Source organism: Elephas maximus, chromosome 23 (genome assembly GCF_024166365.1).
Source record: "Elephas maximus indicus isolate mEleMax1 chromosome 23, mEleMax1 primary haplotype, whole genome shotgun sequence".
Lineage (NCBI taxonomy): Eukaryota > Metazoa > Chordata > Mammalia > Proboscidea > Elephantidae > Elephas > Elephas maximus.
Window position 1 is genome coordinate 73981511 of NC_064841.1, and position 20994 is coordinate 74002504.

At 38.5% G+C, this 20994-nt stretch overlaps 1 protein-coding gene across 1 annotated transcript in view; it reads left to right on the forward strand.

Moving 5' to 3' along the window:
- The first annotated feature begins 16233 nt into the window (after positions 1–16233).
- TNFSF13B (TNF superfamily member 13b) overlaps positions 16234–20994 on the forward strand; it is a 35558-nt gene continuing 30797 nt past the window's right edge. Inside the window, exons 1-2 of the mRNA XM_049867605.1 lie at positions 16234–16774; positions 16873–16960. Coding sequence (XP_049723562.1) covers positions 16424–16774; positions 16873–16960 — 439 coding nt within the window. The 5' untranslated portion in view covers positions 16234–16423. The remainder of the gene's footprint in view (positions 16775–16872; positions 16961–20994) is intronic.

The window sequence follows — 20994 nt, forward strand, 5'->3', positions numbered from 1 at the left end:
GCCCCATAGAGTTTCCAAGGAGTGCCTGGTACATTCAAACTGCCGACCTTTTGGTCAGCAGCCATAGCTCTTAACCACTACAGTACCAGGGTTTCATTAAACTCTTGATATTTAGTAACCTGGGGGAAGAGATTGCCACAGGAAGGAAAGATCATTAGTTGGTATACAACTCAACATTGTTCGACTTGTCACAATTAGCACGTATTTTATTGAACTAAAGTATAAGAGAAATAATTTTTTAATAGAAAGGAGCTTTGGACAATATTGTGGGTTTTATTGTACTTAACATTAAAAAAAATTAACTTGCAGAGTTCCTTTTTTGTACATGATTTTAAAAATATTTTTCTTCTCTTCTACTTGACTGCAGAAATCTTTTCTGATGATATGGTGTTAGAAGTCCACGTGTAAATTTGCTTGAAATAAGGAAAATGTATCTAAAATATTTCAGTTGTAAAGAAGCAGACTGAAAGGGCAGCCTGCTTAGAAAATAAGTCTCTTCCTTTCTTTTCTTTCTCTCTTTCATCCATATCCCCACTGACCCCCTTCTTAGATAAATGGTAGCATACTATGCACAACTTTCTCCACCATACACTTTACACTTAATATGTTCAGGAATATTTTAAAAGTGCATTTTATTGAATTGTAAGGATCTGAACTTGATTGAAAAACAAGAAAAATAACATTGAGTTTTACATCACAAGCCCTCAACGAGACTATGATATCTCTTTGCTAGAATGATAGCTGTAGCAAATATCTGTTTATTTTTGTGAGTATCTATATCCTCTGATGATGGAGTTAGAAGAAGACTTTGACACCTACCCTCTCCATCTAACTACCAGGTGGTAGGTTACAAGAAGAGCGAGTCTTAGATAAGGCTCCTCCAATAGCATAGACGTTAGCAATAGTTGTAATAATTTTCTACTGGTGGGAGAAGCCTTTTTCTCTGCCCTCGGGTGCACCTCGCCCCTTGTATCAATGGGTCACCCCAATGTGTATTTGATAATTCTTGTCATAATATCAGAATTCTCTGTGGGGCTGTTCAGACAGCAGGATTCCTCTGGAATGAAGAGAGATGAGTTTAACAGGATCCAAACTTGAGGGCTGCACCATGGACTCCTGGCTTGGCCACCTTCTCCTCCTTGTATACGCAAAGACAGCGGACCTGTTTTATCAGTGCCCACTAAGCACATATCCTGAAGTCCCTGATGTTGCTAATTGGGGATCATTTCTGACAGCTTTTATGCTTCTAATACAATCTAAGATATAATACAGACAAGGTAACTGTACAGAATAATTAGCTAACTCCAACTGATTAATTCTGATTAATTAATTCAGGTGCATCACACTTGCCACACTGCATCATAATTAATTAAATTACCATAAGTGCTACATAATAGCGACCTAAGACACGCTGATAAGATTTTGGTACGGAAGGATGCTGAAATAGTGGGAAATGTGAGAAATGACTCTAAACTGTTGTGTGTATAGCTATAAATGGGTAAATGCATATTTAGATAAAGTAGCCTAAATTCTTTTTTATTAAAAAAAATTTTTTTTAGATCAACTAGCCTAAATTCTTGATTTTATATCCGACACGCACATACACACACACACACACACACACACACAAGTAACACGTAATGGATATTGCATTGATTCGTTCAGTGAATTGAACATCTGTAATACGTCTGGTGGAGCCCTGGTGGTGCAGTGGTTAAGAGACTGGCTGCTAACCAAGACAATGGAAACTGCGGGGTAGTTCTAGTCTGTCCTGTAGGGTTGCTATGAGTTGGAATCTACTCGACACTCGACGGCATTGGGTTTTTTCGGATAACACGTCTAGTACTGTGCTATATTTTAGGTATTCAGGAGTTAAACAGACACAGCTTCTGCTCTCATGGAATTTGGGAAGATGTGGGAAGAAGGACAATAACGAATAAGCAAATAATGCACATGTAATACAAGTAGAAAAAAGCAGTGGCCTAATTGGAAAGAACAGATCGCTATGAAAGAGTTATTCTATTCGCTCAAGAGCAGGACACATCGAGTTTTCTTATTTTTCTAAATCACATTAAATCTGGCTCAGCCCTCACTTACCTGTCTGGCTGGATATTCAGTCTCAGCGATTAGCTGAAGGGTGGTGGTGATCTTGGGCACCCTTATCTTCTTCTGGGATGGCTCAAAAATCATGTGACCTATGCAATGTAAGAAAATTGAAACAGGGCCTCTGCTTTTCAACGTATCATGATAACTGCTGAAGTGCTTGCTATTTAAGTCTTCATTGGGTCATTCTTAAATGGAGTTTATTCTAAGGCAGTAATTACTTCTTCCATACCAGGCTCAGCCATGAGTGTATTTTCCATGGCTTCTGAGCTCAAGGCATTTAACATTTAGACCCTGCGATCCCCACAGACACCTCTATCAGAGGTCCCAGGGTGCTTGATCTAGGTCTTTCCTATTTGAACATAAACCACTCCTTTTGTCTTCTAGTCTCATTGCCGAGTGCCTTTCTGATGAGAAACTGACAGATACTATGTGATTTTAAAAATCCGAAATAGACAGAGCATGTGATGGACATAGGCTGTGAAGGAGTACGAGTTGAACATAGCTGGTCTGTCCTCTCTGAGAAAGAGCAGAAGCAAGAAGCAGCATAAAAGCTGGTACAGTTGTTTAGCTGGGTTAGTTTTACACTGTAAGCTCAATTGCAAGTATGGAGCTATAAACTAGAGATAATGTCTAACTCAAAAAGCTACTTTTGAGCCCAATTTTACATCATCATTTTTATTTTTTAGGAAAAGGATGAGATTGTAATGTACATGGACTAAGAGTGAAGATCCATTCTTCAATCTGGGCTTTCTACAAGAACTTGTAGATAGGAAAAGGTGACTGAGCTTTTGTTCCTTTTTTTGGTTATAAAATTTTCCAAGCATATAGAAAAGTTGAAGTAATAGTAAAATGAATAACCGTTTACCCATAGCTTAGATTCAGCATTTGTTTATGTGTTTGTTTGTTTGTTTTCAATATTTGTCTCAACTACATGTCTATCAAACAGTTGTATCTATCTATTCCTTTTCTGTTGGGCTATTTCAAAGTAAGTTGCAGGTGTGATGACACTTTATCCCTAAATTGTTCAGCATGTGTTGCCTAAGAAAAAGAACATCCTCCTATGTAATACAATATTATTATTACACTAAGATGACTAACAATAAAAATCGTTGTTAGTTGCTATTGAGCCAGCTCCAGCTCGTGTCAACCTTATGTGTAACAGAGTGAAACATTGCCCAGTCCTGCACCGGCTTCATGATTTTTGTTATGTTTGAGCCCATTGTTGTGGTATTGTGTCAATCCATTACATTGAGGGTTTTCCTCGTTTTTGTTGACCCTCTACTTTACCAAACATGATGTTCTTTTCTATGGATTGGTCTTTCCTGATAACTTAGTTACATAGGGCTGCTGTAATAGAACTACCACAAGTGGATGGCTTTAACAAACAGAAATTTATTCTCTCAGAGTCTAGGAGGCTAGAAGTCTGAATTCAGGGTGCCAGTTCCAGGGGAAGGCTTTCTCTCTCTGTCGACTTTGGGGGAAGGTTCTTGTCATCAATCTTCCCCGGTTAAGGAGATTCTCAGTGCAGGGATTCCAAGTCCAAAGAACGTGCTAGTCTCCTGGCTCTTGTTTCTTGGTGGTATAGGTTCCCCCTGTCTCTCTGGTCACTTTTCTCTTTTATATCTCAAAAGAGGTTGGCTCAAGATATAACCTAATCTTGTAGATTGAGTCCTGGCTCACTAACATAACTGCTACTAATACCATCTCATCAACATCATAGAGGTAGGATTTTCAACACATAGGAAAATCACATCAGATGACAAAACGGTAGACAATCACACGATACTTGGAATCATGACCCAGCCAAGTTGACAGATATTTTGGGGGGACACAGTTTCAATCCATGAAACCTGATGATAAACCCAGTGCCGTCGAGTCAATTCCGACTCATCTAAAGTAAGCAAGACAAAATTTCATCATCCTTGCTTCTAAGGAGCATTCTGGTTTTATTTCTTCTAAAACTGATTTGTTTGTTCTTCCGGCAGTCTATCATATATTCAACAACAATAAAATATCCAATTCATATTAAGCTTTTCCTAATCATCCCCCAAAATTCTTTTAAAGCTATTAAAACCCGGATCTTCATCTGCATCCTACATTGCATTTGAGTTTTGTATTTTATATTATAAAGCAAAGTATAATGGGTTAAAAGTATGTTTCAGTTAGAGAGATTGGTCAGTAACAGGCCCTTAGAAAATGGAGGTCAGGTTGTCGGTAAGTTTCCAGCACGTCCAAGGAAGGGGGTATCCTAGAGAGTATGACTGTCATGGGCAGGCCTGTGATGAAGTGGGTAAGAACCTGGCTACTGTCATGGATTGAATTGTTTCCCCCCAAAATATGCGTCACCTCGGTTAGGCCATGATTCTCAGTATTGCGTAGTTGTCCTCCATTTTATGATTTTCCTGTGTTATAAATCATAATCTCTGTCTGTAGTTAAAGAGGATTAGGGTGGGATGCAATACCCTTGCTCAGGTTACATCCCTAATCCAATGTAAAGGGAGTTTCCATGGAGTGTCACCTGCACCACCTTTTATCATAGAAGTGATTAAAGGAAAGGGAAGTAAGCAGAGATTTGGGGACCTCATACCACCAAGAAGGCAGTACTGGGAGCAGATCGTGTCCTTTGGACCTGGTGTTCCTGCGTGAAGAAGATCCTAGTCCAGGAGAAGATTGATGAGAAGGACATTCCTCCAGAGCTGACAGAGAGAGAAAGCCTTCCCCTACAGCTGATGCCCCGAATTTGGACTTCCGACCTACTAGACTGCGAGAAAATAAATTTATCTTTGTTAAAGCCATTCACTTGTGGTATTTCTGGGGTAGCAATACCAGATGACTAAGACAGCTGCTAACCGAAAGGTCAGCAGTTTGAATCCACCAGCTGCTCCTTAGAAACCTTATGGGGCAATTCTACTCTGTCCTATAGGGTCACTGTCTTAGGCTGGGTTCTCAAGAGAACCAAGACCAGTTAAGTGTATAAATACATGTATATATAGAGACATTTATATCAAGGAAACAGCTCATGTGATTGTAGAAGCTGGAACGTCCTAAATCCACGGATTAGGATAGAGACCTCTCCCAATTCACACAGCTACAGGGGCTGGCGAACCCAGGATCACAGGCTGTCAAGGTCAATGGATCCCAAGACTGGCAGGCAAGTCTGAAAGGCTCCTCCTGATTCATGTAGCTGCAGAGGCTGGTGAACTCAAGATCGGCAAGCCAGAGAGGAGGACTCTTTTTCACAGGCTGTCAAGATTGACAAATCCCATTATTGTTTGGTAAGCTGCTAGCTCAAGTCCCAAGAACCAGAGGTCAGACAACAAGAGGCCCCTGTAGGGTCGAGAACCAGCCAAAGGCCTTGGTAAGATGAGCAGGAAGGAAGCAGGCAGTGGAGGGCAGAGAGATGAAGGCTGAGGGGGCAATGAGCCACCACAGGCCCCAGCTCCCGCATGTACCACTCAGCAGATTCCATCATGGGGGTGATCACATATCAAATTTCAACAGGGAAGTGATCACAACGTTATACAACTGCCAAAACACTGAGAATCATGGCCTAGCCAAACTGACACACAATCTTAACCATCACACTCACTGTGAGTCAGAATCGACTCGATGGCAACGGGCTTGGATTTTTTTTTTGGTTTACCCTGGTGGACAATGTAGGCTATGTTTCTAGCATGTGTTGATAACAATAACTATTTAATTAATTCAACTAAATACCCTGGTCAAACTTAGCAACTTTGTGCTTCTAATTGTACTTCATTAGTAAATGTGCATGTGGGTCAGTGTATTTTAAAAGAATTTGCTGACCAGTGAATCAGATCTGTATCTATCAATGGCTTTAACATTACAAATAAGAGAACTTTAAAACACAGCTTTGGTTAATGATTTAAGTATAGTATTATGAAATGATGAAGAATTTTAACAGTAGCTAATAGAGTTTATACTTTATTTGATTTGCCTTGTTACCCTTGGTTAATTATTACTAGTAGACAAGTGATAATGAGAATTTCACATGAATTTTGCACTTTGTCATGATTGTGTCTTCTGTGTGTGGACATATCAATACAGGTCTGGAGTGTGTTACATTTTTTTAATTGCTGGAAGCTCATTATTCAGTTTAAAGTATGTAAATAGCTGTACCCAGGAGATAACAGATTGTGTTATTGGTTAAAATTCTGGAAATCACCTTCTCTTTTTTTTTTAATGGTAATATTTGAACAAAGAGGCTTACATTCACAGGAACAGACCACACAAATCAGCAAGTTTATTTCGAAGTCAGTAAGTTCAGAAGCACTTCACAGTGAGTTTAATTTATGAATTCCTACTACCTCCTTTATTAGGCACGTTTTAGGACTGCCTAGAATTACCTAACACAAATCAAACCAAACCCACTGCCATGGAGTGGATTCTAACTCATAGAGACCCTACAGGACAAAGTAGAACTGCCCCATAGGGTTTCCAAGGCTGTAAATCTTTAAGGAAGCCCACTGCCACATCTTCCTCCCTTGGAACCGCTGGTGGGTTTGAACTGCTGACACATCAGTAAGCAGCCTAGCACTTTAACCATTGTGCCACCAAGGCTCCTCTACCTAACACAGTTTTTACAAATTTTCAAATAAAATTTATATTTCGGCTGAGTAATGAGACTCCATAATAAAACAAATTAAAAACACGGAAGCCCTTAGTTGTATAACCTGAGTAACAAGAAAACCCAAGAAGAGAAGTTTTTCCTTGGAGAGGGCTAAACCTAATGAAATTTAATTTTACTTGAACCTTAACTAAAACAACTAGCAAATATCTCTTGAGCAGCTTTTGAGTCAAAGTGGAAATCCAGAAATATATTAATAATTCATTTCAGAGAATGTTAATAATAAAAACATTACATATAAAATATGATTGGATACCTCTAAACAGTGCTCACAGTAAACTTAATAGCCTATACGTTTATAGCAACAACTAAGAAAGTAGCTGAATGATTAAGCATTCAACTGAGTAAGTAAGAATCAAGAACAAGATAAACTTAAGTGCAGAATAAGGCAAATAATAAAGACAATAAATAAAAATCACGCAATGATTATTTAAACAACAATCCTAGAACAGATACCTTAGCTCTCTTTTCAAGACATAAAGGGAGAAATCAGAAAATCAGAAATAAATGCATACTTTTTTTAAAGAAGAGAAATAACCACGGATGCAAAAGAATTTAAAAACCTGATAAACTATTTTGTGTAAGTCTGTGAAATTAACGTTAAAATTGTTTTAAATAACCATATACAATAGAATTTAAGCTTCATGAATCAGGGGTTTTCAACTTTTTGTTTGTTTTTTTAAAGCACCGGCACCTAGTACATTATTGAAGGAGCGAATGGCAAATGCCATTCTTGCTTTTCCTGTCTTATTGTTTTGTTTTCTGTGCGTAAGTAAAGTGTGTAAATACTCTTATTTTTCCCTATTGTTGCTGTACAGATTTGTTCATAATATATTATCATTTTGTTATCTTTAATAGCTCCATTAATGTCCTATTTTTCATCTCTGTTACTGTACATTTGTACCTTCTCTTTTATTGAAATCTGTCTTCCTACAAATTGCTGATTTTATTTGTCATTTCAAATAACCAATTTTTTTTATCCTGTGTTGAATTTTTGTTATCTAGTTCTTTAAATTCTTCTTTTCTTTTTCTGTTCCTTATTTCTATCTTTAAGCCTAATTTATTTTTATATTTTTTTTCAACTTTGTGAGCTATAGGCTCAGCTCATTGATTTTTCTTTTCTGAGACACTCAAATTAAAGATACTGTTGTCCTTGTAGAAACAGCTTTAAGAGAACCTCACGTGTTTTGATAAGCTTTATTTTCAATACAATGCACAAGTTGTGGCCTGTTCAGAAATTTCAATAGGACCTGCCTAATCTGTTTTTCCTCTCAGCATTTCAACCCGAAACTTGTTGACCAGTGAGTAGAATTTTAGGTCTTTCTTAGATTAAGATTTTTTTTTCTTCCACAAGTTTTTAAATCATTCCTTCTCTTCAGCTTATACCTTTTATTCCCTTTTACACCTCCGCTATGTTTTGAGGTGTTACTTGCACTTGAGCCTGCAGACCAGGAATTCAGAGCTCATCAATTCATCTATTAGATTACTATATATATACATATTCTTTCCTGCAATTGAATCATCTTAAGCCTTTTATTAATTTTTTAAACTCAAGTTGGTATCTGTCTCCTCTATTTTCTGGGGGATGTATTCTGTTTCTTCTTTCTTTCTATACCTTCTTAGTTCCCTTAAGCAGGTTATTACTTTTCTTTAGTGGATCATTCTGGTGCAGGTCTAGTCCCTGGTGGGAGAAAATCAGGTGATCTTTAACCCTGTGAGACCCCACTGAACAAACAGGATAACTTCCTGTCTTTGATGAGGCTTTTGAGGGAGGCTTTCATTTGCTCTGATCTTATAGTCTCCCAACCTCAAAGATAACGACGTTTTACCCTGCCCACTTATTTCCCTGTGGACTCTCCGGGGTCAAGGGAACTTGGCATGATCACTTGGGGTTGATATTGACCACTGCTGGGAGCCCACAGATTTCTGCTCACCCATTCTTCCCAAGATCCACTGAGACTCAGGTCTCAGATGCAGTTCTGAAGAGTCTTACTTTTGGGGAAAAAACCTCACATCATTTTTCTCTATGTCCAAGGCCTCATTAGCATCCAGTTGGTTCTAGGCACCACTGAAGTTTGCCTCTGAAGAGGTAGATGGTTTAATGTTCCTAGTGAGAGAGAAAAAAAGGGCATTCCCATGCATTTTCCCTAGAATTCCCTGGGCCGGCCCTGGTTCTTCTTTAGTTTGAGATGATTCCTATCTTACATGGAGGTGCACAAGCCTGGTTTCACATGTTCCTTTCTGAAAGATGTGACTTAATTCATTCTGGTTCCTGTGGAAAGGACAGATTCATTAGCAATATCTCAGTTTCACTGATATTTTTTTCTTTAGTTTCCTAACACTATTAAATCAACTTAAGTTATAAAAAAAACTTTAAAACATAACAGTAGAACTGGAAATAAGACACATCTTGATAAATGAATTTGTTTTTCTAGCCTATGAACACTGGCCGTGTCTCCTTACATCATAGTTTTATAGGTGTGGACAAATGGAAAAATTCTGAAAGAGCATTGAAAATGGTTTTAGGCAAAGCTCTTTGGCTGTAGGAATATAAATCTCCTCAAACTAGCAAAATTAGTTAGGTTGTCTTTGCCTCAGTTAGCATTCAACCTTACGTCAAAATGACTTAAATAATAAAGAAAACATATTACCTAATATAACCCACTCCGGTTAGCCAGTTGTAGCAGAGTCCATTCTGACTCATGGCAACCTCATGTGCGTCAGAGCAGAGCTGCTCCACAGTTTTCAATGAGTGATTTTTCGGAATAGATTTCCAAGTCCTTCTGACGTGACTCTGGATAGACTTGAACTTCTAACCTTTTGGTTAGCAATTGAGTACATTAACCATTTGTATCACCCAGAACAACTCCACCTAATATAACAAAAAGTCCCCAAAAAGGGAACATGAAGAATTGACTAATTCAGGAGCGTAACAGTGTCACCGAAGACACACATTTCTTCTATGAGTCTGCCGTCCCCTTCTTTACATTTTAGCTTGGGCATCAACAGAGTTGCAAGATGGCAGCTACAGTTCTAGCCTGTCACGTGCAGGTGTTTCATGTCCAGTGGCAGAAGAAGATTGTCTCTTCCTTATGCTTCTCTTTAAAAGCAAGGAACTCTTTCTTAGAAGCGCCCCAAGAGACCACCTCTGACATTTGATCATAAAACATTCTGTCATAAGCCCACTCTCAGCAATCAGTCTCAATGTGGATGGAGTCACTGTGGCAGGCTTGCAAAAACTGGGGTTTCCCTTAAGTGTGCAATTAGGTCCACATCCCAGAAAAATAGAGAGTTAAACAGAATCAGTCCAGATTTGGGGCAGGAAAGGATTTGTTAAGATAGTAAAGCAGAATTGGAGATACTGACATGTCTGACTCCAGAGCCCACACTCAAGAGAGGACATGCGGCCCTGGGACCCTCAACACCTACCCGTAACTCTTAATAAGCAAAATTATCATATAAATCATTTAAGAGTTTGTAAACACTGCTTTATTGGTTTTTAAAGACAATGTCATATGTAACATTTCCTTCATGGGTAGAATTAATATTTTATTATTTTAGGTAAATCAATCCAAGAAGGTGTTATGGGAGTGTTCTGTGTGCCAATGTATATTCTGTGAGTTTGTGAACACAAAAGAAAAAAAATTCATCCATGTATATTGAATCTCGGAGCCCTGGTTGGCACAGTGGTAAGAGCTCAGGCTGCTAACCAAAAGGTCGGCAGTTCAGATCCGCCAGCTGCTCTTTGGAAACCCTGTGGGGCAGTTCTACTCTGTCTTATGGGGTAGCTATGAATCAGAATCGACTCCATGGCAACTTTTTGGGGGGAAGAGGAGAATACCAAACAGGTAAATGAGAACATTGACTAACCTGTATTCATCTTAAAATTAATGAAAATATTCTTGGAAGTACTGTAAAGTTAAAGAATAGCAAACTAAATTGCACTATAATTAAAAGGAGAATTGCGGAAAGGTTGGCGGTTGGAGCCCACCAGCCGCTCTGCAGGAAAAAAGATGTGTGCGTCTGCTTCCATAAAGATCACAGCCTTGGAAACTCTATGGGACAGTTCTACTCTCCTATATGGTCACTATGAGTCAGAATCCACTCAAAGGCAACTGGCTTGGTTTTTTGGTTTATCGAAGTAGACAAAAATTTCTTAAAATCACACCCTTAACCACTGTGATTTAAGATCATTAAATCTGTAAGTAGTTGAAGAATGAACTGAGAATATATTCACAAATGAAACTGATACGCAAATTATTTGGTTTGGAGTTATTAGAAAAGTGGGTTCCCCCCAACAGTGAAAAAAATTAAGCCTCAGCAAATACACGCACACTTCTCTTGTTGATACAGCTATTAAGAAATCTAAGTCAGTATCACAGGTCACCCGATGATTCTCTTGTACAAGAAATGATCAGAGTTGTCTGTTCTTAATAACATATCATTGTTGCATGTGTAAATTATAGAGAACGATTACATTTAACCTTCCAAATGAAGTTTTACCGTAACTAATAATAGTGACTGACTGCATATATACTCCTACGAGAAAACAACGTGAGTTTTCTGAAATGTAACAATTATTTGTGTTGAATTATTTTATATGCCCTGAGCTCTCCGGGATGCTTGTTTTACCTAGGTATACTTTTAAGGCGTATCTGCATATCTAGAAGAGCTGCTGTTTGCATGCACGAATGGTTCAAATCCTTCCGAAAGGTAACTCTTTCCTCAAAGAAAGGGACGTAGGAGAGGTCCCCCAAAACTGCTAATTTCTCATACTACTATGAAGTCAGAAATAATTAAGTTTCTGAACACTTTTGTGGTTGTCTATGTAAGAAACGGAAACCCTGGTGGCGTAATGTTTAAGAGCTACGGCTGCTAACCAAGAGGTCAGCCATTCGAATTCGCCAGGTGCTCCTTGGAAACTTTATGGGGCAATTCCACTCTGTGTTATAGGGTCGCTATAAGTCGGAATCGACTCGACGGCAGTGGGGTTCTTTGGTATGTAAGAAACAAGTACTCCAATAGTTGATGTTTATTTTTTGCTGTGTTCTGTCCCTTGGATAAACTCATAACTGATATTCTTTTTAAATATATTGTTGTTGTTAGGTGCCATTGAGTTGATTCCGACTCATAGTGAACCTATATGACAGAATAGAGCTGCTCCATAGGGTTTCCCAGGCTTAACCTGTATGGGAGGAGATGGCCAGGTCTTTCTCCCACAGATTGGCTGGGTGGGTGTGAACTGCCAAGAGCTTAACCACTACGAAGTGGGGCCATCCTTTCAAATGTACCCTCTAGTTATCCTGTCTACCTACTCTTGAGTAGATGGGACAAGCTTGACAATCCTAAGAAGTACAGTATCTTCAATGTGTTTCTTAGATTTGGCACACATATATTACAGGAGAATGCTTACAATTGAGTTGAGAAAAAGAAATATGTAAACAGTAGCTAATTACAGAGAGCAAACCCTGAATATATATATATATTTTACTCTAAAATATGTAGCTCAGGTATAGTAGCCTTTTCTCTGAGAATAAACTTGCGGTGTGTTATTCAATGAATATGAATATACTGTTGGTTTAACAGAATTTCAGTTAAATTATTATCAAACCATTTCCCCTACAGGAAGCGGTTCCTTGATTCAGGGAGTAATAGCTTCCTTTCGTTTGTCTAATGAGAAATTTAAGAGAGCATGAATGCCCCCTTAGTTTTCTGACTGCTTTTAGAGAAAATTTAATGGCGTGATCTTTGTAGAGGACATGCAAACTGTAGGGCAAGCTTGCCAGTGTCTGCTTCAGGGGGGAGCTTCACAGCCGTCTTCCCATCAGAGGAGCACTGGCCTATTCTTTGAGCAGAACTGCCCACTGCTTGAACCAAGCACTTGTTTTAAAATGGCCTGAACATACGCCAGCCAATGGCCCTCTCTTGAGTTGGTTTCACAGGAAGATATTTGCCAAATTGAGCAAAAGAGGGCAACATAGTTTTCTAATACAATTAAATTAATTCACTTTCCTTCAGAATTTTACTGGAGAGGATTGGCCAGGCAGAAGTGGGAGAGCACCCACTCACAGAGAAAAACAATGGCTCAATGGCTTATGAGTGGAAAGTAGAGAGTAACTGGTTTCTGTTACTGCCTTGAATCCTGAATTCATTTCTAGTTTTGGTTCTATATGTATCCATCTATATGCGTGTGGATATATAGACATACATATATATATATATATAAACCCAAATCCGTTGCTGTCGAGTCAATTTCAACTCATAGCAAGCCTATAGGACAGTGTAGAACCACCCCATAGAGTTTCCAAGGAGCAGCTGGTGGATCTGAGCTGCTGACCTTTTGGTTAACAGCTAAGTTCTTAACCGCTGCGCCACCAGGGCTTCCGTATGTATATATGTGTATGTGTATATATATATATACACACACGTATGTATATATACATATATATATATGCATTTATACATATATGGAAAACCTGATAGCGTAGCGGTTAAGAGCTACAACTGCTAACCAAAAGGTCAGCAGTTCAAATCTACCAGGCGCTCCTTGGAAACTCTATGCGGCAATTCAACTCCGTCCTATAGGGTCGCCATAAGTCAGAATCCACTCGACGGCAATGAGTTTTATAAATACAACCTGAATGAGTGTCAAGTCAGAAGTGTGTAATAAAATGCTCAAATGAATTCTATTTTTTAATTACAATGTTATCCAATATGCCTCACCCTGATTAACCTAGAAACAAGAACTGTGACAAAAGAATTGTTTTATGTGATGTCTGACTCCAAAAAGTTTACATACTGATAAAAGAAGACTTCTACCTGAACAATTAGAGAACAGCTTATTTGGGGCACCAAGTTAGTAACAAGATCTCTGGAACTTGTGGAAGCCAAGGGAATAAGTAACAATGCCAATAGACAGGTAAAAACTAATAAGTCTGATGACATCGTGCAAGAGTAGGGTAGCTAGGAAATGGGAAAACATTGGAGGGTAACTTGGAGAAAATTGGTAAGACTGAAAGTGTGCTTACCCCACCTGAACCTGACCAAACCCATTGTCGTCCAGTAGTTTCTGACTCATAGGGACCCTATAGGACAGAGTAGGATTGCCCCGTAGGATTTCCAAGGCTGTAATTTTTTTTTTTTTATCGTACTTTAGATGAAGGTTTACAGAACAAACTAGTTTCTCATTAAACAGGTAGTACACACATTGTTTTATGACATTGGTTAACAACCCCATGACCTGTCAACACTCTCCCTTCTCAACGTTGGGTTCCCTATTACCAGCTTTTCTGTTCTTTCCTGCCTTCTAGCTCTTGCCTCTGGACTGGTGTGCCCCTTTAGTCTCCTTTTATTTTATGGGCCTGCCCAATCTTTGGCTGAAGGGTGAAGCTCAGGAGTGACTTCATTACTGAGCTGAAAGAGTGCCTGGGGACCATACTCTCAGGGCTTCTCCAGTCTCTGTCAGGCCAGCAAGTCTGGTCTTTTCTTACCGAGTTAGAATTTTGTTCTGGATTTTTCTCCACCTCTGTCTGTGACCCTCTATTGTGATCCCCATTAGAGCAGTCAGTGGTGGTAGCCAGGCACCCATCTCGTTGCACTGGACTCAATCTGGTGGAGGCTGTGGTAGATGTATGTGGCCCATTAGTCCTTTGGACTAATCTTTCCCTTGTATCTTTAGTTTTCTTCATTATTCCTTGCTCTCGAAGAGGTGAGACCATTGGAGTATCCTAGGTAGCCACACACAGGCTTTTGAGACCCCAGACGCTACTCACCAAGGCAGAATGTAGAACATTTTCTTTATAAACGATGCCATGCCAATTGAGCTAGATGTTCCCTGAGACTGTGGTCCCCACGGCCAAGGCTGTAATCTTTATGGGAGCAGACTGACACAACTGTCTCCCACAAAGCAACTGGTGGGCTCAAACCACCAACATTTCAATCAGCAGCTGAGTGCTTTACCACTGCACCACCGGTGCCCTTGTTTCCCCTACATCAGGGATTTATTTTGGAAATTCTTTCAAATGTTACAAGGAGACATATATAAAAATGCCTATTACAGCAGTATTTGTAATAAAAATATTACATTTATATTTTGAAAGTAAGAAGTAAAAATGAATGAAAAGGTTTTTGCATCCTCAATGCTGTCCGTGCCTAAGTTACAATCCCAAGAGAGAGTGACCATTATTATCTGATTTTACAGATGAGGAAGCTTAATCACAAAAACGTTTAATTTGCCTAAGGTGAATAAGTGGTAGAGCCAAGATTAGAACCCTGGATTCAGGGATCCGAATCCTTCCCTACATTAATTTTCTTTTCTTCACAACAGCATAGAAATGCGAATGAGATAGAGTTAAGGCTTAGCGGTCTTAGCATACAGGGGGGTAGTGCCTACCCCAGGGCTTGGTAAGGGCTCAATGATATTTGTTGAGTGATGAATCAATATTAGGTGCTGAGGACAGAACAGCCAGAAACTGGGAAATGGACAGGGAACAGAGATCAAGACAAGGCAGGACTGGAATGGGCGCAATAGTCTTGGGCAGCGTCACCATGTCTGACAATAAGGTGAGTTTGAAAGGAAAGTGTCTCTTGTTTGAGTCGGGACCGTTTTCATGTGCGTTAGATTGGGCCAGAGTCAATACGACGTGTACCTAGTAGATAATGAGTCGGAATGTGCTCGACAGCAATGTGTTTGGTTTGAGTGTTTTTTTTTAGTAGCTAATTTTTTTAGTGTACTTTAAGGAAAGAATTGTAAGGGTGGCATTGAGCTACTGGGAATTGGAGATAAGGCCAGCTTCATCTTAAAACAGTATCAGACTGAGCTGGGACTTGAAACTTGCGAAGCAGAGGTGGAAGGAGACCTATCAGGAGGTCAGATTGCATGGATCATTGATCACCTAGCCAGGGAGCCTTAGAAGGAAAAAATATATATATATATGTAGGTTTCCTTTAAAAATGCATTCCCCCTCACATCTAATCTAAATCGGTTTCTAAAATTTGTTAGTCACATTCTTTGGATTACATTGTTATAATAAGAAGAACAGAACAATACCCAGCTGGTTTTCTTTCCTCTTTCAAGGGTCCTTCATTTTACTTCGTAGTGGACAACTGTTAATAAATCCATAACCCCATGTAAGGACAAGCCACTGCTCAAGCACTTAGCTTATCTGACCTTCACATTAATTGCTTTTATTACGCCAGCAGGAACATTTTATGATATTTTTCCTCTTCCTTCCAAAGCCACATGGCCCCAACCAACACAGTTCTCTCATAATGCCCGGGGTGAGCTTCTTAAGCATGTGTATAATCTGACAAGTTATCTCTTGCATATCCCAATCCAAACTCAAAGTTTAGCTGGTAGATTTAGGGGCCCGTTTGTGTATGAGTGTTCTGAGATGCCAATAAAATTCTTACAAAAACTGAAACTGAAATGAGGAAGACTGATTGAGCAATCCATTAGAAGGGTGAATGCCAGTAAAACCTATTGTACCGTAGGGGCAGAGATGCAGAAGGGAAGAAAGAAGAAAACTCAGGAGAACTCTCCTGCTTGGGGGAGTCAAGCTCTGTGATGTGTTAAATGTAGGACATCAACAAACACAGATAACAGGAAATGATCCATTCCCTGTGGTCACTTACTCTGAAGGCCCTAACCTTCAAAGCTCAAGTAGCGAAATGGATGACTGCACAGACAGGGAGCAGTTACTCCTTTCTTCTTGCCTTGCGAAAAGAGAAGAAATGAAACTTAAGGAGTGTGTTCCCATCCTCCCTCACAAGGAAAGCCCCTCTGCTTGGTTCTCTAAAGACGGAAAGCTCCTGTCAGTGACCTTGCTGCTGGCCCTGCTCTCCTCCTGCCTGACAGTGGTGTCTTTCTACCGAGTGGCCACCCTGCAAGCAGAGCTGCTGAGCCTCCGGGCGAAACTGCAGTTCTACCAAGCTGAGCAACTGCCAGCACCCCCCAAAGCAGAAGCAGGAGCCCCCACGGCAGCTTTGAGGGAAACTCCAGCTGACACCCCCGGACTGCAAGTGAGTTACCAGCAGCTGCAGCCCCAAATCTTCCTACACAGCTGCCTCTCCCTGACCTCAGACGTCTTTTCAATAACTTGGGGTTTTTCTGTCAATAGGAGATCTTTGCACCACCAGCCCCAGGAGACAGCAACTCCAGTCAAAGCAGCAGGAGCAAGCGTGCTGTTCAGACTCCAGAAGAAACAGGTAGGTTTTGGGGACAGATGCGTTTACTGGTTTAGGTGTTAACATCAGATTTGGGGGTACAGGGGTGTGCTTAATCTCTCCAAGCCTCTTAAATAGAGACTATGCAATTTCTGTTAAAACCAGACTCGGCTTGATAGCAAAGCCCTAGCAAGGGCAGATTTAATAGGGTGCACGGCGTGTTCTGTCTTCCAATGAGCAGAGTTTTGTCTACAGAAGTATTTATCCGAGCTGTACTTGAAGCACAGAGGAGAAAACAAGGAACGCAGAGTTTCCTCAAACAGACACTACACCCCTATGCCAGAAGCATCGCCCATCCCTCCAAAAATAAAATCTCTCCACTTCATGTCACTTTAGAATTATGTTTTGTTTACCTGAGTCATTCTGTTAAAGGCAAACATTTCCTGAGGGGTACTATTTGAAAGCAGGTGAAGGTTATACAGTGGGAGGCCGTGTATGTCTGTGCTTTAATTTTGTTTCTCATTTTTAAAACATTTATATATATACATGTATACATATACATTATATGTACCTATATATTGTGTGTGTGGGTATATATATAAACCCACTGCTGTCGAGTCGATTCCAACTCATAGAGACCCTATAGGACAGAGTAGACCTGCTCCATAGAGTTTCCAAGGAGTGCTTGGTGGATTCGAACTGCTGACCTCTTGGTTAGTAGCCATAGCACTTAACCACTATGCCACCAGGGCTTCCATATATGTATATATACACTGATTTTAAAACATTTTGTTAAGGTATGCCCTTCCGAGAGCATGCATTTATACTTTTCTTGTGATAGTTCTTTTGTGATTTTTGTCTTTCTTTATGTTCCACAGGATTTATAGATTTATAAAATCTCAGAGTCAGGAGGGAGTACTAAAGTGATCAGTCCTAGTTCCTTTACTTCCTAGGTTAAGGAAGAGTACTGGATTGTATTAATATTACAATTTAGGAAGTTAACAAATCCCTGATATTACCTCTCTTTGATGTTGAAAGAACGTTTTTTGTGTGTGTGTGTTTGTGTGTGTGTGCACCTAGAATGTGCAGGCATTAGAAGAGGTGTTTTCACCCATACTATTTCATTTAACCCTCGCAGTGACTGTGTGGGGTAAACAAAACACATGTAATTATTTATTTACTTTTTTTTCTTGTGAGGAAATGTGTGTGAGAGACCTAGTCAGTGGTAGACTAGGGAAGGACTCTTTATTACATAGCCATCCACCCACTCACCCACCCACCCACCCACCCACACACCCACCCACCCACACATACACACAGTGCTTTGACTATAAATCTATTTCTTCTTTTACTCTATGACTTGCTCATGAAAAAATTTCTCCCTTATTTTATAAAATCAAAACATTATGTACCTAATTATCATACCTTTGTGCCAATTATCAGTTAACACTTGGATTTAAGCACTTTTAAACTAGGAAACACAGACACTGTTGTGACTTTAACAGGTCAATTATTTTCATATTTTATCGTCTATATTTTCTACAAAGTTAAAAATAATAATGTATATATACTGTTTTATGTTTTTTGTTTTCACTTATCATCATACAATAGGACTTTTCCCTATGTCTAAGTGATTCTCATACATGTACATTAATTTATTTTTTATTCTACTATTACTATGGTTGTTTTTATTTTTATTTTTTTAGAGTCAGAATCGACTTAACAGCAGTGGTTTTTTTTTTTTTTTTTTGGTTGTTGTTATGCTGGTTGTTTTTATTTTTTTATTATGACAGAACATGTTAAAATTTTTATGCAGATATATTATGCTTCTGAGAATTATATGTTCAATATAAATTCGGTACCGTGGAATTTCTGAGCTGCAGGGAATGAAGATCTTTACCACCCTTGCAAGCTATTGCCACATTGCTTTCAAAAAGAGTCGTAAATGCAAGTAACAGCAAATTAATCCACTGCTTTCTGTACATGCTTTCTAGATTTTTATCTTTTAAAAGTTATTTTCTCTGGTTTAGTGGTTGTACGACAGTATCTGAAATTTGTTTTAACTTGTTTGCTTACTAACAAAAATGAACTTCCTTCCACATATTTTAATTACTTCAAATTTTGTCTTCTGCAGATTTTATAACTTCCCCCATTTGTCTGGCTTAATGTTTTACAGTTTTGAATGAACTATTTATATATTAGACGTATTGTTTATCAAAAATTTGGTGTAAATATTTCCTCTGAGACATTAAAGCTAAAAATATTCTTTTGTGATCTCTTAAATAGTCTGTCCTACTAATATTTTCTCCTCTGGCTTTTTTATTATTTGATTTTTAACTCATTAGCCCTTCTGGCATTTATTTTGGAGTGTCATGCCATTCTGGCTGTTAACTTCTGCATTTCTTCTTTTTACTCCCCCTAAACTGCTGATAAATATCTCAATGAACTTACTCCTCCTAAACTGCTGATAAATATCTCAATGAACTTAATAACTAATTCTTTTTAACCAATTTGTGTTGGAAAGCTTACTGTATTTTATTAAGTTTCTCTTATAAATCAAATCTATTTCCAGACTCTGTGTTTTATTGATTTGTTATTCTGTTTATCTGCATTAATTCTTCTAAGTAATTTCATATTATAATGAGATTCAATATTTTGTAGAGTCAGGGCTCCTCAATCTTCTTCAAACTTCCCGTCTCTAAATATTGGTTTTAAAAATAAATCTTGCCTTGACCTTTCTAAAGGGGATCTAAGGTCCTTATAAGAAGTCTAGAAGAAATCTGCTATAGCATATTGAAGAAGAAAGAATAATAGAGTAAGAAATCAAAAACTTCCAGAGTGTCACCTACCAAAAATATCCTGTTAATATTTTTTAAGTTTTTTCCAATATTTTTGCTGTGCATATTTTATTTACTTACGTTTTGTGGCATGTAAAAATTGCATGCTGATGAAAAATTTTCCCAAAATAATTTTCAGTGTATAGAAAGCTTGGAGAATGACAAAAAATTCTACCAGGAAAAAGGAAATTGTACTCAGATTTGCATAACACAGATGTAACCACAATTGTGATTTTTAAGGTTTACCTTAGATTTTTTTATGAAGCTTTTATGTATTCTCTACATATAAATTAAAGCTAACAATATACTCCTTCATGGTGTTTTTAATAGTCTACTCTATTTTCTGCTTTGGCTTTTTAATTGTTTAGTGTGTTACTTTACTATTTAACTCATTGCCCCTTTTGGCTTTTTTTTTTCTTTTTTGGTGCATTGTACCATACACCAAAGCTTTTTATATACTGTATATACACACCCACACATATATACACATGTGTAAATTTTTATGTACTTTATGTATATATTTGATTTTTGCATTCTTAAGTCCAAGATGGAAGCTTTGAGGATGAGAATCTTAGTGACAGGTAATACCTGTCATGCCCTGTCAATCAAAATGGCTTGAGTGCTAGGCTAGACACTTTCTTTTTGTAGAGCAAAAAATGTGTTTTGTTACTTCTCCAAAATTAATGTTTATGTATTATGTGGTTTGTCTGACCTGTCTGAATTTTGTCTGAAACTTGAAATTTTTTTTTTCTGCTTAGTGGGTTTTTTTTTTTTTCCTTTGATGATGGGAATTTTTTTTTTTTTTCCGTTTTCTTTGATTTTTGCTTTCATTCCAATTGTTCTAATTTATGCTTTGTAAGACTCAAAAACCTTTTCCTTTCAAAATGTTCAGCTAATTTATTAATTTTCCAAATATGTTTTAGAGCCATTGGGATTTTCCCTGGAATTGGATAAAAACCGAAAAACCAAACCCTTTGCACTTGAGTTGATTCTGCCTCACAGCCACCTTATAGGACTGAGTAGAACTGCCCCATAGGGTTTCCAAGAGAGGCTGGTGGAGTCAAACCTCGAACCCTTCAGTTAACAGTCAAGCACTGTAACCGCTGCACCACCAGAGCTCCATAAATTGACTCCAAACTAAACAGTGTTTAGTTTACATAACCGGGAATGTGTTTAATAATGTCTCTATTAAATCTGAGTTTAAAATCCCCGATAAGATATTGTCGTTTTCTTCATATA